The 12,654-nt window shown below is 37.8% G+C and overlaps 1 protein-coding gene across 1 annotated transcript in view; it reads right to left on the reverse strand.

Annotated features, from left to right (window-relative positions):
- Positions 1-12,654, reverse strand: part of LOC110100712 — a 50,253-nt gene that overhangs the window by 5,532 nt on the left and 32,067 nt on the right. The window contains exons 16-19 of the mRNA XM_020828347.2: positions 11,534-11,784; positions 3,255-3,347; positions 3,075-3,176; positions 2,626-2,986 (exon numbers count right to left, since the gene is read on the reverse strand). Coding sequence (XP_020684006.1) covers positions 2,626-2,986; positions 3,075-3,176; positions 3,255-3,347; positions 11,534-11,784 — 807 coding nt within the window. The remainder of the gene's footprint in view (positions 1-2,625; positions 2,987-3,074; positions 3,177-3,254; positions 3,348-11,533; positions 11,785-12,654) is intronic.

The raw sequence follows: 12,654 nt of genomic DNA on the forward strand, positions 1-12,654 counted from the left end.
GGCGTCGGACCGGGATCCCATCCCACCACGCGCAATAAAGGCGTGTATAGGCGGCTTTCCGGTCCGCCGCATACAACGACTCGAGAATCTGAGTTTAGGACTTCATACCTTCGCAAGGGTTGTCGGTGTTGGCTCGAGGATCGAGGGAGAGAAGGGCAAACATATTTTCTTTTATTAATTATAATTAACACTAATTAAATAAGATTAACTAAATAATCATTTTTAATTAATCATTTTCTAATTAATTATAATGAATAAAAAATTAATTAAAATTAATTAATATAATAAGTTATACTTAATTTAGAATTAATTATAACTTAATTAACATTAATTAATTTAATAAAATATAATTAATTAATATTAACTAATAATAATTAATTGATAAATTCTGATTAATTAAAAATAATAATTGTAATTAATTATATTTAATTACTATAATTATAATTAAATCATTTATAATAATAATAAAATTAATCAGGTGGATTCAAGGGATTTGGCCGAGAAGCACATGAAAGGGAGCAAAGTTACCTTCACAGCCTTTGAGCTCCTGTGCTTGCTTCCGATCAAAATGTGTTAACTTCCGATTCGACAGGTAGGGAAAGTCTTTCAAGGAGCCAAAGTCGGACTGCCGTGAAGGAGCCGAGGCCGAACAACAACAAAGGAGCTGGAGAAGCAAGCTCTTCTTCTTGCTTCCGATCGAAGTTCGTAACTTCCGATTCAACTCGAAGGGAACGCCGTCGTCGGAGCAGAGTCGGACGGCAAGGAGGAGACGGAGAAGAGGCGCACGCAAGGTAGAAAGTTATCTCCACAGTGAGCAGCTCCCGTTCTTGCACCCGATCAAAATGTCGGAACTTCCGACCGAACAGGAAGATAAGTCGTCGGGGCAGCAAAGTCGCACAGCCACGAAGAAGCAGAAGAAGCGTGCGGGAAGATGTCGGGTTGAGCAGGGTCGGCGTCGCAGGGGGTTCGGGTTTGCTGCGGCTTGGAGGAGATCGGAGATATGGAGGCGTCGGGTTGGAGATGCAGATAGCGAACGGGATTTGGTCGGAGAGGAGGGTCGTGTCTGTCGCTGAAGCCTCATCTTCCTCTGGCTTTTAAAGACCAGAGAAACGTCTAGCTGGAACGGGTTTTGGGCAGAAAACACGGACTGTTCGGCGCCGTGCTACAGTGATATGGCGTGATTCGAACATGATTCGCGGAATTTAGCAGAGATAGGCGGGATTTCAGCGGGATTTCCGGCCGGTTTTGTGGATCCATCGGGCAAGGCTCCTTTTTGTTCTTTTGGTTTTTGTTCAGAGGTCAACATTCCCTCCCACTAATTAATTCCAAAATCTGAATTTAATTTCAGATTTATTCTTTCTTATCCTCCACCCCAAACCCTAACCCTCACCTAGCCATTGGAAATAACCATTGGAAATCAATAGTTAATTCCCAGAAGATCTGCTTTGATATAAAAATTAATAGGGGGCGAAGTAATAGAGAGGGGGCAAAGAAGACTATTTTCACAACTCAAAATGATCTGTGTGAATAATTTGATTGGCCTAAACTATAATCAAATTTCATTCATACATGTTTAATAAAATAATAATCAATATAAGCCATGAATCCCAATTTATAAAAAAAAGGCCTACAAGGATAAAAGCCATAAAACTTTAAATTCAAAATCAAATCTAATCCCATCTTAAAATCAAATTCAGATATAATTTTATTCAAAAGATGAAAAGAAGATATTTGACGATAAATATATCAAATAAAACAATAGAAAAAATGATCACAATTAAATATGATTCTAAAATGGTTGAAAAATGATTTAGTAGAACCCCTTATAGCCCGATTCAACTCATTTTAATCTTCCTATGAAAAAATAATCTTTTCTGTGAAAAACTAATTAATTTATATTGCATCAATTTACCCAACCAGTAAGGAATAACTCCTCTAAAGAGTTTGCTGGAGACCATAGAGGAAGTGACATCAATGAATTATCAACAAAAAATTATTGTCAATGTCTCATATGTTAGTTATTTATGCAGGTGAAATAATTGAAGATACAAATAATAAAATTAAAGTGGATGGTTAAATATCGAGAGTACATGATGGTTAAAATAAAAATTTATAAAACCAACAAAATGTTAGCCATGGAGAATGGATCCTTTACTGCCCAAGAAAAAAACCCAAAAAAAGTAGATGAGATGGCTAGAATGAGATTTATTTTTTTGAGGCTTCAAACCATAGACCCTCCAGAGATCAAAGACAATACAAAACCAAGTAGTAAAAGGTAGCTGAAATGGGAATATTGATATGGATGTGTATTTATCCTACATAGGATAGAGAGCAAAATTACAAGGGTAGGATTCGCTGGATGCAAGTTAGTGCAACTAAGATTGAGAAGCTTTAGGCAGTTAGATCAAAGAATGACCAAGGAAAAATGTCTAAAGGTGCTTAAAAAGATTTATCTAAACTAGATATGTCAAATAAAGTAATTTCTTTGAAAAGATGGCAAAGGAATAGACTCATTGAGGGGAGTTGGTGATAATGACAACAATTATGATGATGAAAATTATGACAATCCCATTATTTTATACTTGAATGATGGAAAATTAATGAAAGGAAATATTATTAACATACCGACAGTCTTGTCAGCTCTCCATGATTTGCAAGCCGCAGTGCCACGCCCCTTAATACTTGCCCATGCAAAGCACCCTTGACAGATCCTGCAGCAGCTAATCTCTTGAGAGCTTCACGGGCAACATCTGATTGTCCGGTAGCATCTGCAGCATCGATGAGATCCATGAATTCCTTTGCAAACTTAACAATTCCTTGAACAGCATCCACAAGGTTTTCCTGCTTAGCAGCTGTCAGATTCAGAATCTCCGTTATATCTGTGGTGGCATTTTCTTGCCCGACATCTCTACTATTGCTCATTGTTAATAAACATTGCAATGCTCTTTTTAAGTCATTACTTTGCATAGCCAAGTCAAACTCTAACCTGAAATTTTGGGAAATTTCACATTTTCGAGTAAAATTTTGAATCATCATGGTCTTAAAAGAAAATAATAATTCTATGCACTTATAACCTTTTAGATATCCCTGGTAAATGAAGAGCTTCAGTTGCATAGCCCATTCCAAGCATGAATTGAGCCAAGTCATCATGATGCTCCCGACCAAGCCGGCTTGCCCTGCATAAAATATCAAGATGTTAGCTCATGCATAAACATTAAAAATGTTACAATAGTACTGTTATGGGAGATAAATACCACTTCACTGCACTGACGGCATCTCCATAGGCCGCAAGACAGCGACAACGGATACCAGGATGGCTAAGGGCCAACGCATGAGCACACATATACCTGTAACAGAGAAAATTCAAGGGAAACAGTTATTTATCTACACAGACACGCTAGCTAAAAGATGTACTTCAACAAAACAATGCCACAATAGAAAAAAGGGGGAGGCAGTGATACCTTTCGTTTGAAGATGTGTTTAAAAATGAATGACATAAAATCGACATACTTCATCTCATATAGACTTGCACAGCAGCCATAATGCAAACATAAGCGAGATAAATAAGGGCAGGAAACTCTTAACACGAGTTGTTAGCAGCAGCATGGGATGTACGCTTACAGATAGAAACTACAATAGAAGTTCCCCACAGCCCAATCTTTTGTTCAACATCAAATAAAAGGAACTTGAAAATCCAAAAGTGGAAACGCTTAATCCATTCGGTAATGAAATCAGAAATACCACAATAGAAGGCAACTTAACATAACCAATTTCAGCTTAGAATTGATATATATTAATGTTATCAATCTACTAATTGGTGCTTTCATTATCGACTTATTCTAGCAGCAGCAGCCATTATTAGTCAACCAATATAGAAGTATCTCAGAGGCCTTGAAAATGGAGTATTACGCTGCTACTTGCTTGAAGGGAAAGCAATAAATTGATATTAAGTGATCAACCGTGCAGAGAAAAAGGAAACCAATATTTAAACATGTCATGAAGTATGTGAAATTAAAGAGTAACTTAGCCTAAGCAGAGCTCAGAGATTCCAAGACTTCGGCCTCAGCAGATGGCCTACATGGTCTTTTTTACATTATGGCCAACTGCTTTAAGATGATGAACTCTTAAGCAAGGAGACAATATTTTCAAAAATCTTAAATCCTAATAGCAAGCCAATCGTTGAGGGTTCCGAAAATTTGAGCTTTTGCGGCGTTGGCCTCTCCGCATATATTTGGGGAGAGTTTTAACGTATGATCGTTCCGAGGAAAATTTTTGAAAGACTGATTAGATAGAGATAAGACACCACCCAGAGATTTCACCCTCTTAGCGAGGACTTTAAGATATAAGTTATGGTTTCATATAGGCGCAAGCCCATATAGTTAATTACCTCTCTTGATAACGAGAGAGCACTTTCAATTAAGGCTAGTCGTTAAACAAATACTTAGTATCCAACATACAGTAGAAGCAGATTTAGAATTTAAAATTTAAAAGTCACCACCTATCACTTAAAGCAGATGAAGGGAATGATGATGAATCTGATCATCATCTCATGGTTCAGTTGTCCCTGGTCATCATGATCCTTGGTCTACTTAGTCAAAGGAGGTAGTCTACCGAACGATCCTTGTCGACAGCCATGAGTTGCTTCGCATGAAGGGAACTTGTAAACTTAGTGTGAGTATTTTCCTAAGGGAGGAATTTAAGTCAACCTTAGCTAACAAATAGCTTTATGATCTATCGATCATACCTTATAATTCATTACTCAATAGTAACTAGTCATTGGGGACATACGAACTTTTAGCAATGATCGTAATAAAGTGGAGTTGTTTGACCAAGCCACTAAGTCAGAAGGCCGCGATCATAATTGTTTATCATGTGGAGCCGTTCTAGCTAAGCCATAAGTTATTTGTGAGCCATATGGTCAAGCCACCAATTAGAAGACCAGTCATGATTGTTTACTTCATAGAGTCATTTGGCCAAACTACATGTTTTGTGGAGTCATCTGGCTAAACCACTAGGAGGACAAATATCATTACTCAATAGTAACTAGTCATTGGGGAACATACGAACTTTTAGCAATGACCGTAATACAGTGGAGTTGTTTGACCAAGCCACTAAGTCAGAAGACCGCGATCATAATTATTTATCATGTGGAGCCGTTCTAGCTAAGCCATAAGTTATTTGTGAGCCATCTGGTCAAGCCATCGATTAGAAGAACAGTCATGTTTGTTTATTGCATAGAGTCATATGGCCAAACTAAGTGTTTTGTGGAGTCATCTGGCTAAACCACTAGTTAGAGGACAAATGTCAGATCCTTATTAGTGTGTTATTGTTTAAAAATGAATCTTATTGATATTCTCAATTTGGACATTCACTATTTGTAAGCTAGAGTTATTTAATTCATCACCCTAGCCAAATGGTTGCGGATGATGAATGAGTTCTTCTTTAAGTTACGGGGTAATTAATTTTAACCCATATGACTGATATTAGCTTTAAACACGACCATCATCAAGGTGACGAAGATGTGCTTTAAAAATATTTGTATTTTGTTGATGTTTAAAAGCATTTGAAAGGGTAGAGTCCCCTCTAGTTAAGATTAACATTCAACAGGAACATCATCGTGGAGATTTAAATAGCTTGTATATTTGTCATTTGAACTGTGCCAACTCTTTTTGCCCACTAACAGAGGATCGGGTTGGATGATTAATATTGTAATGAATGCTGAGAATCGAGAGCTTATATTTTTATGATGAGTTTCATTCAAAGAGCCTCTAAAGGCCTAATGAGAACTTTAAAATTAAATATCCTCATACTTTTGTGATTAGGTGTTTGCTTGTAAATCCAAGTCATGTCGATTGCAATCCATTCAAGGAGGAATATTGGACTTAAATATTTAACCCGCACAGTATTTTCAGACCTCGAATTTAGGAGTTCAAAGCAATGCTCGGAGTACAAGCAGGGTAATTAGTTTGAAAGTAGAATTTTAACTAAAGAGAGCTTCTAACTTCTCAGACATTTGTGTTTGCATATTTAGCACATTTGTCATAACACATGTAGAAAATTAAAATTTCTTACTTTCTTTTTAAATAAATGTGCACTCTTTTCGATGTGTTACACTTAGGTTTAGTAAATTTGTATTTTAATGAATGAGGGAGAATTTTAAAATATTTAAATTTGATTATTTGTACAGGTGATTGTCATTAGGAAATGCATAAACATAAAATTTTACTTTTAAACTTTCAAGGTAACACTTTTTGCCCGCTTGTACGAGTGTTGTCGATTTGATGGCATTAAAAGGCGAATAGAACTAACAATTTTCATCATCTTTTGTAATCAGAGAGTCTAAGTATTAGGTTGAAGTTGAAAAGTTCAATTCTTGCTTATAAACGAGTTATCTTATTTGCCACAAGTTCCTTATAATCACTGTAGGCGGGTAGATATGTTTGATAAAAGCCCCTTGTCCTCACCCATAGATGAGTTGTTGTGTGCAATACGAATTCTCTGCTCTTGCTCACAGGAGAATTGTAGTGTTTATTATAAGTTCTTTCTTGGTACTAGGTGAACTGCGGTGATTATTAGAAGTCTCCTATTGTTGCCCGTAGGCAAGTTATTTTGCCTACTGCAAGTCCCCTGCATATGCCCATTGACGAGCTATTATACACAATATAAACTCTTACTCATTGCAATCTATTACGTACATTACAAGTTCATATTCATGCCCAAAGGAGGGCTGATACATTCATTACAGGTTTCCAATCTTCTTCAATAAGCAAGCCTTCACATTTATTACAAATAGGATGTTCTTGTTCTTGCCCATAAGAGGGTTGATGTGTTCATTACAAGTTCATTGTTCTTTGCTCATAGGTGAATTAGTATGTTCATTATGAGTCCCTTGTTAACACCCATAGGCAAGCGGTCAAATTAATTAAAATTTCCCTACTCATGATCAGAATTGTTCATTCAAAGCAACAAGAGTTGCATTTAGTGTTCTCATTTTTGTTCTTGATGAGCATTTAGATTTCGTTTAGTTGCATTTAAGTTTAATAGGTTATTCTTAAAGGTCCCCTCTTCACTGAAAAATTTGGCAATCTCCCAACGTATCCCCCGATATAAAAGAAATTTTGGGGAGTCTAGGCCTACCCAACATGCTAAGAAAGGCGTGCATGGTCGGTGTCGAGTGACACTTCATAGGTGAATTAGTATGTTCATTATGAGTCCCTTGTTAACACCCATAGGCAAGCGGTCAAATTAATTAAAATTTCCCTACTCATGATCAGAATTGTTCATTCAAAGCAACAAGAGTTGCATTTAGTGTTCTCATTTTTGTTCTTGATGAGCATTTAGATTATTTCTGTTAGAGAGAGAGTGGCTGGTTGAGTATGTGGTTGTGAGGGCTAGTGGAGGTGGATGAGTTGGGAGGTCTGTGAGAAGTGAGGAATGACTTAGTTTGTGTAGTGGCAGCAATTGTGTGGAAAAGAGCTGGAGTGCAGGAAAAGATCGAATTTGCAAGATTTTTTTGTTGTTGTAGGCGTGGCCACAGGTAACAGGTTTAGAAGAGGGGTGAGGTGGTGCTGCTGTGTTGAATGAGGAGAGTGTATGGGGCAGCAGGTGCTGGAATAGAGCTTGCAGGAAGAATAATGGGATTCGGCTATGTGTGGAATTCGGTCAATAGCAGGTGGTTGAGTTTTGACGTGTTTGAAAAGGAGCAAGCCGGGCAGTTTAAGAGGGGCTGCAGCCTACAATGATGGGAGAGTTCGGTTCAGAAGTGAAAGAAGGGAGGCGGTTCGTGCGGCCTTGGAGTGGGTGGCTGGAATGGTGTCAAGCAATGATCAAGGTTTAAAATTACGTAATTGGGTATTAAGGCATTTTTCGTTCCTGAGAGGAGGCGCAAGCCTCGACATCTAAAAATTGCTAAAGTAAGATAAAATGTAAAAGTGATTTTTATATAATACCCAAATAATGTGTTAAATGATGACATATTAACTTTCTATTGAACTATGAAGAAATAAATTTAAATACATGTTAAATAAAAAATTACACAAGATGTGAGATGGTAAATTATGTGAAATATAATTGAAATCTAAATATTATATGACCAAAATAACATAAAATATATGAATTGCATAAAATATCATATAATATTGATGTAAGCAAAGCCACCCCTTTTTTTTTATTTGGGCTGCTTGGGTTGGATTTGCTAGGATCAGTTGTGCTGCTGTCTTTGGTTTGGCTGTTGGGTTCCCGTTGCTGCCCCTTGGCTTCCTAGTTCCCCTTTGCTTTGGTTGTTGGGTTCCCATTGCTGCCTCTTGGCTTCCCGATTCCCCTTACGGTTGTTTGGTTCCTGCTCCCTGCTTTCTTGGTTTCCCTTACTGGTTGTTTGGTTCCTTCTCTTAGCTGTCCCGGTTCCCTTTCTGTGGCTATTCGGGTGGGAGTCCAAACGTGCATTTAATGTTGTTTTTTCTGCCCTTTTGGTTGGTTGTTTTGGGCGGCTGTTTGGTGTCTTTTGGGCTTCTTTTTCCTCTATTTATAGGGGAGTTTTGGGCTTTTAAGAGTTTTTGGTGATAGTTTTTGGAATGAAAACCTGAGTGTTTTTTCTCTAGTTTGCAAGCCAGTCTCCTTCCTCTTCTCCTCTAAAACTTCGTCTCAGTCTTCTTATCTAATTCTTCTATCCACAAGTTTACACCCCATTGTATCTTTCTTCTCAAAGCGTTGAGAAGTCGTATGGTGTTGTTATGTCCTTTTATTTGAAGTTGTAAGGAATGCTTGTGTTTGTTTAAACTATTGTGGGATATAATAATATCGTTTTGTTCTATTTGTGTATGTTTATGTCATTTCGAAAGGGAGATGTCATCTTTGTTTGCAACCTTAGCTTCATGTAATTTTGGTTGCATCATTTTGGTATCAGAGCTAAGGTTTTGTGTCTTCCTTTCTATTTCAAAAAATTAAAAAAAAAAATTATGGACCCTCATCAACAAACGGAGGATCCAAATCAAGAAGTCGAATCTGAAGTTGGTGAAAATCAACCAAGTGATCTTGAAGTCCCATTTCCAACAAGCAAATGGGTCCCATCCCAAGGAAGCTCTACCAATCCCATCCAGAACGAGTTGTACAAAATTCAACATAAAAAGAATTTGGTTACAAAAAAATACGAGAAGAGAAAGAAACTTCTTCAAGCCCTGTTTAAGCAAGAAAGAGAAATGATTCAGAGAAAGCATGTGGCCTTAATACAAGAGTTGGATGTGGCTCCTTCATCACATCATGGAAGTTCTAAAGTCATCTCATCAGGAGATGAGATTCCAGGGGAGAATTTGATGTAAGCAAAGCCACCGCTTTTTTTTATTTGGGCTGCTTGTGTTAGATTTGTTAGGGCCGATTGTGCTACTATCTTTGGTTTGGCTGTTGGGTTCCCGTTGCTGCCCCTTGGCTTCCCGGTTCCCCTTTGCTTTGGCTATTGGGTTCCCGTTGCTGCCCCTTGGCTTCCCGGTTCCCCATTGTATCTTTCTTCTCAAAGCGTTGAGAAGTCGTATGATGTCGTTATATCCTTTTATTTGAAGTTATAAGGAATGCTTGTGTTTGCTTAAACTATTGTGGGATATAATAATATTGTTTTATTCTATTTGTGTATGTTTATATCATTTTGAAAGGGAGACGCCATCTTTGTTTGTAACCTTAGCTTCCTATAATTTTGGTTGCATCAAATAACAAGTTCAGCTCTAAATTTCTTCATTCTATGTTTTCTACTCATTCACATTTAATTTCTAAATAAAGCTGAAATAATTGACAACAGCTCAAAAATCATTTGTACTATCATTACTAAAAGGATTTTTATTTGAGTCGTTATCATAACAAATTTGTCTCTCCCCTATCTCAACTTTCAATTGTAGGGTCCAATACCTCCAATTCTACTTCTTAATTTATTCCAGTCATCTTCATCTTTCATAAATATTTGTCATCAACATAAATATAAGTTTAAAACTCTAAAATTTATAGAGGAGATGGTGGTGGCATGCGATTTTCAAGTGATCCCCAGCGACGGCTAAGACAGTGGTGGCTACGGCGAAGATGATGAGCTAGAGGTCGAGGTAATTGAGAGGAAGTTGTTGCGGCTTGGGGGTGCAAAAAGACGTGATTCTTTTAAGGCTTTTGAATAGAATTTAGATAAGTTTAAAATAAAAAAATACATAAATAAAGTGAGGCATACGCCTCATGCCAACGAGGCAAGGTGCGTCTCAAGGCGGACTTCAGCCAAGATGAGGTGTCAGCCTCAAGAAAAAAGCTCAAGGCAAAAGCCTCAAGGCATTTTTCATTGAAATTGCATTGAAGCGAGCCTCATGTTGTGCAACTTTAAGCAATGGCAGTGATAGAGTTTGTGAATGGGTTGGGGACTTGCTAGCTCTAAGAGGGGAGTGAGGGAGGCCATAGGAAGATCGGATTGCTAAGATCGGCACGAGGGGTTGGAGTGGAGCTGCCTGCAAGTAATCGAGGGAGATGTGGGGCTGTACGAGGTTGTCGCCGCCATTGGGATCTGAGAGGCGACGGGTGAGGGAGTTGAGCTACTCAACTTGGTAGAGGGAGTAGAAGAATCGGGCAGAGGTGGGAGATGGTGGTTGTTTTAGTGCTAAGAGGAGTTCGGTTAGGAGAACAAGAGTGTGACAGCAGGGAGTATTGTGGGCTATGGTTGGGGATCAAGCATAGGAGTTCGGATATTCGAATAGGGAGTAGAGGACGAGAGAGAGAGTTCAGCATGGTGAAGAGGAGAATGGAGGGATTTCAAATGAGTTGTGAGATCGTACATTCCCTTTTTTTCCCTTGTTGCCATAATTGACGTGCCATAGACTATAGCGCTAAATTGAAGGATGCAGTAGAGATGGGATTAGAAGATTTGGCAGAGATTTGAATAAAATATAATTTTATAAGTCTCTTTTTTATTTTCATTTAAGATTATATATATATAGAGAGAAATTTTTATTATAAAGTAAATTGACATTATATAAAGTTCAAAATCAACCCTCACTCGATTTCTCGTATTCTACGCACCTTGATTTATATGTCATTGCCTCAAAACACATGCCGATTTTACAATTTCGCTCTTGTGATGACCTATGCAATATCACAGCCATTTCTAGGTATTTTTTACGTTACAGACGCAATGGCAAAATTCATTTTGCAAATAGGCGGCGTTCGAGCAACATCGTGCAACATTTCATCTGTAGTTCGCCGAATTCATTCGTCTTCGCTCAAATCATTCACGAGAGGTCCTTCGGGTGATTTTGATGTTTCGAGCACAACGACGAAGTCCGTTCGACGATCAGAAGTCATTGGGATAGTTTTGCGTGATGCCACACCCGTCAATTGTCACTTTTGCTGCTTGAGCTGATTATGACATGAAGGTCAACAACCGTTTCAGTTAAATGATCAAACATGACATGGATGTGTGGATGGGAGAGATCTATATGAGCAGTTCTAACAGCATTAACCTAACAGGAAGAAGACAATGCTATCAAACAGAAAAAATGGCTAATTAATGGTCGTTTACCTGTCAATAAGCCAAAGGACTCCATCTCTTACACCTACAATAACAAGAGGTCCAACAGGGCGTTTCTGCTCATGAGGGAAACGAGTTACAGCCACAGATACACCACCACCTGCTACGGCAACCTCACTTGCTTTTCTTTCTTCTGTCTCTTTTTGATTAACAGCATCCTCTCCATCTATTTTGGACTGCTTGGGCAATGTAATGAAAGGAGGTATTGAGGGAGCATGTTGAAAGGATGCCAGCCGAACAACCTGAAATTACAAAATCTAGTGTAAGCTTCAACTTTATAAAAAATAATAATTTAAGCAAAAAAGTCCTAAGCTCTATTCATATGCATCTTACTAAATTTCAATTGAAAAGCATTGCAGACAATGTTTCACTAAAAGACACAATAGGATTAGTCTAGACATGATACTTTCCTCTGTCAGCTGGTAACTCGAAATACTCATTCAGCATTTTGGGGCTAAATTCTACTAAGACAATCAACACATAACAAGGCCACTTCCCATCTAAGTAATAATACATACCTAGTAAAGTAGCAAGTAACCTATAAAATTCTGCATAGATGGAAATTAAAGAGGTTAAAACATTCCCATGAAAAAATTCCATCACTTTTAGGGGTTTTAAGCATTTGACGTTGTACTTGTGAATGGCATTATTTACAACGGCATATGAGAAGTTTGAGAAAATCCCGTGTTAATAGCATGTCCGTAATTTAAAACATATGTAGCTTCTTCAGATGTTCTGTTTCGAATTCAAAAAGTAGTATGAAACATACACACAATAACATCATAAGGTAGCAAGCTTATCAGTAGGTTGCAGCATCAATCATCAGATGAGCCTACCCTAGTTCACTCACAATTGGAGCTTATTTTAGTAAAAATCTAATATGTCAGTACATTACTCAATTTCTGCAGGTTCAAACCTATTACGGAAATAGCATCCCGAATTTGAAATTTCAAGCAAGCTTGTGTCTCTAAGCCCCAAAGAACCTGAGGCAAAGCTTAATAAATCCTAACAGAAAGGAAAATAACTAACTCTTGTATAGGTGAAGAACAAGAAAAATATAAAAGAAGTCACTGTGTCCATACAACAACAACAACAATAAGCCTTTATCCCAC

This window comes from Dendrobium catenatum, unplaced genomic scaffold, assembly GCF_001605985.2.
Source record: "Dendrobium catenatum unplaced genomic scaffold, ASM160598v2 fragScaff_scaffold_338, whole genome shotgun sequence".
Lineage (NCBI taxonomy): Eukaryota > Viridiplantae > Streptophyta > Magnoliopsida > Asparagales > Orchidaceae > Dendrobium > Dendrobium catenatum.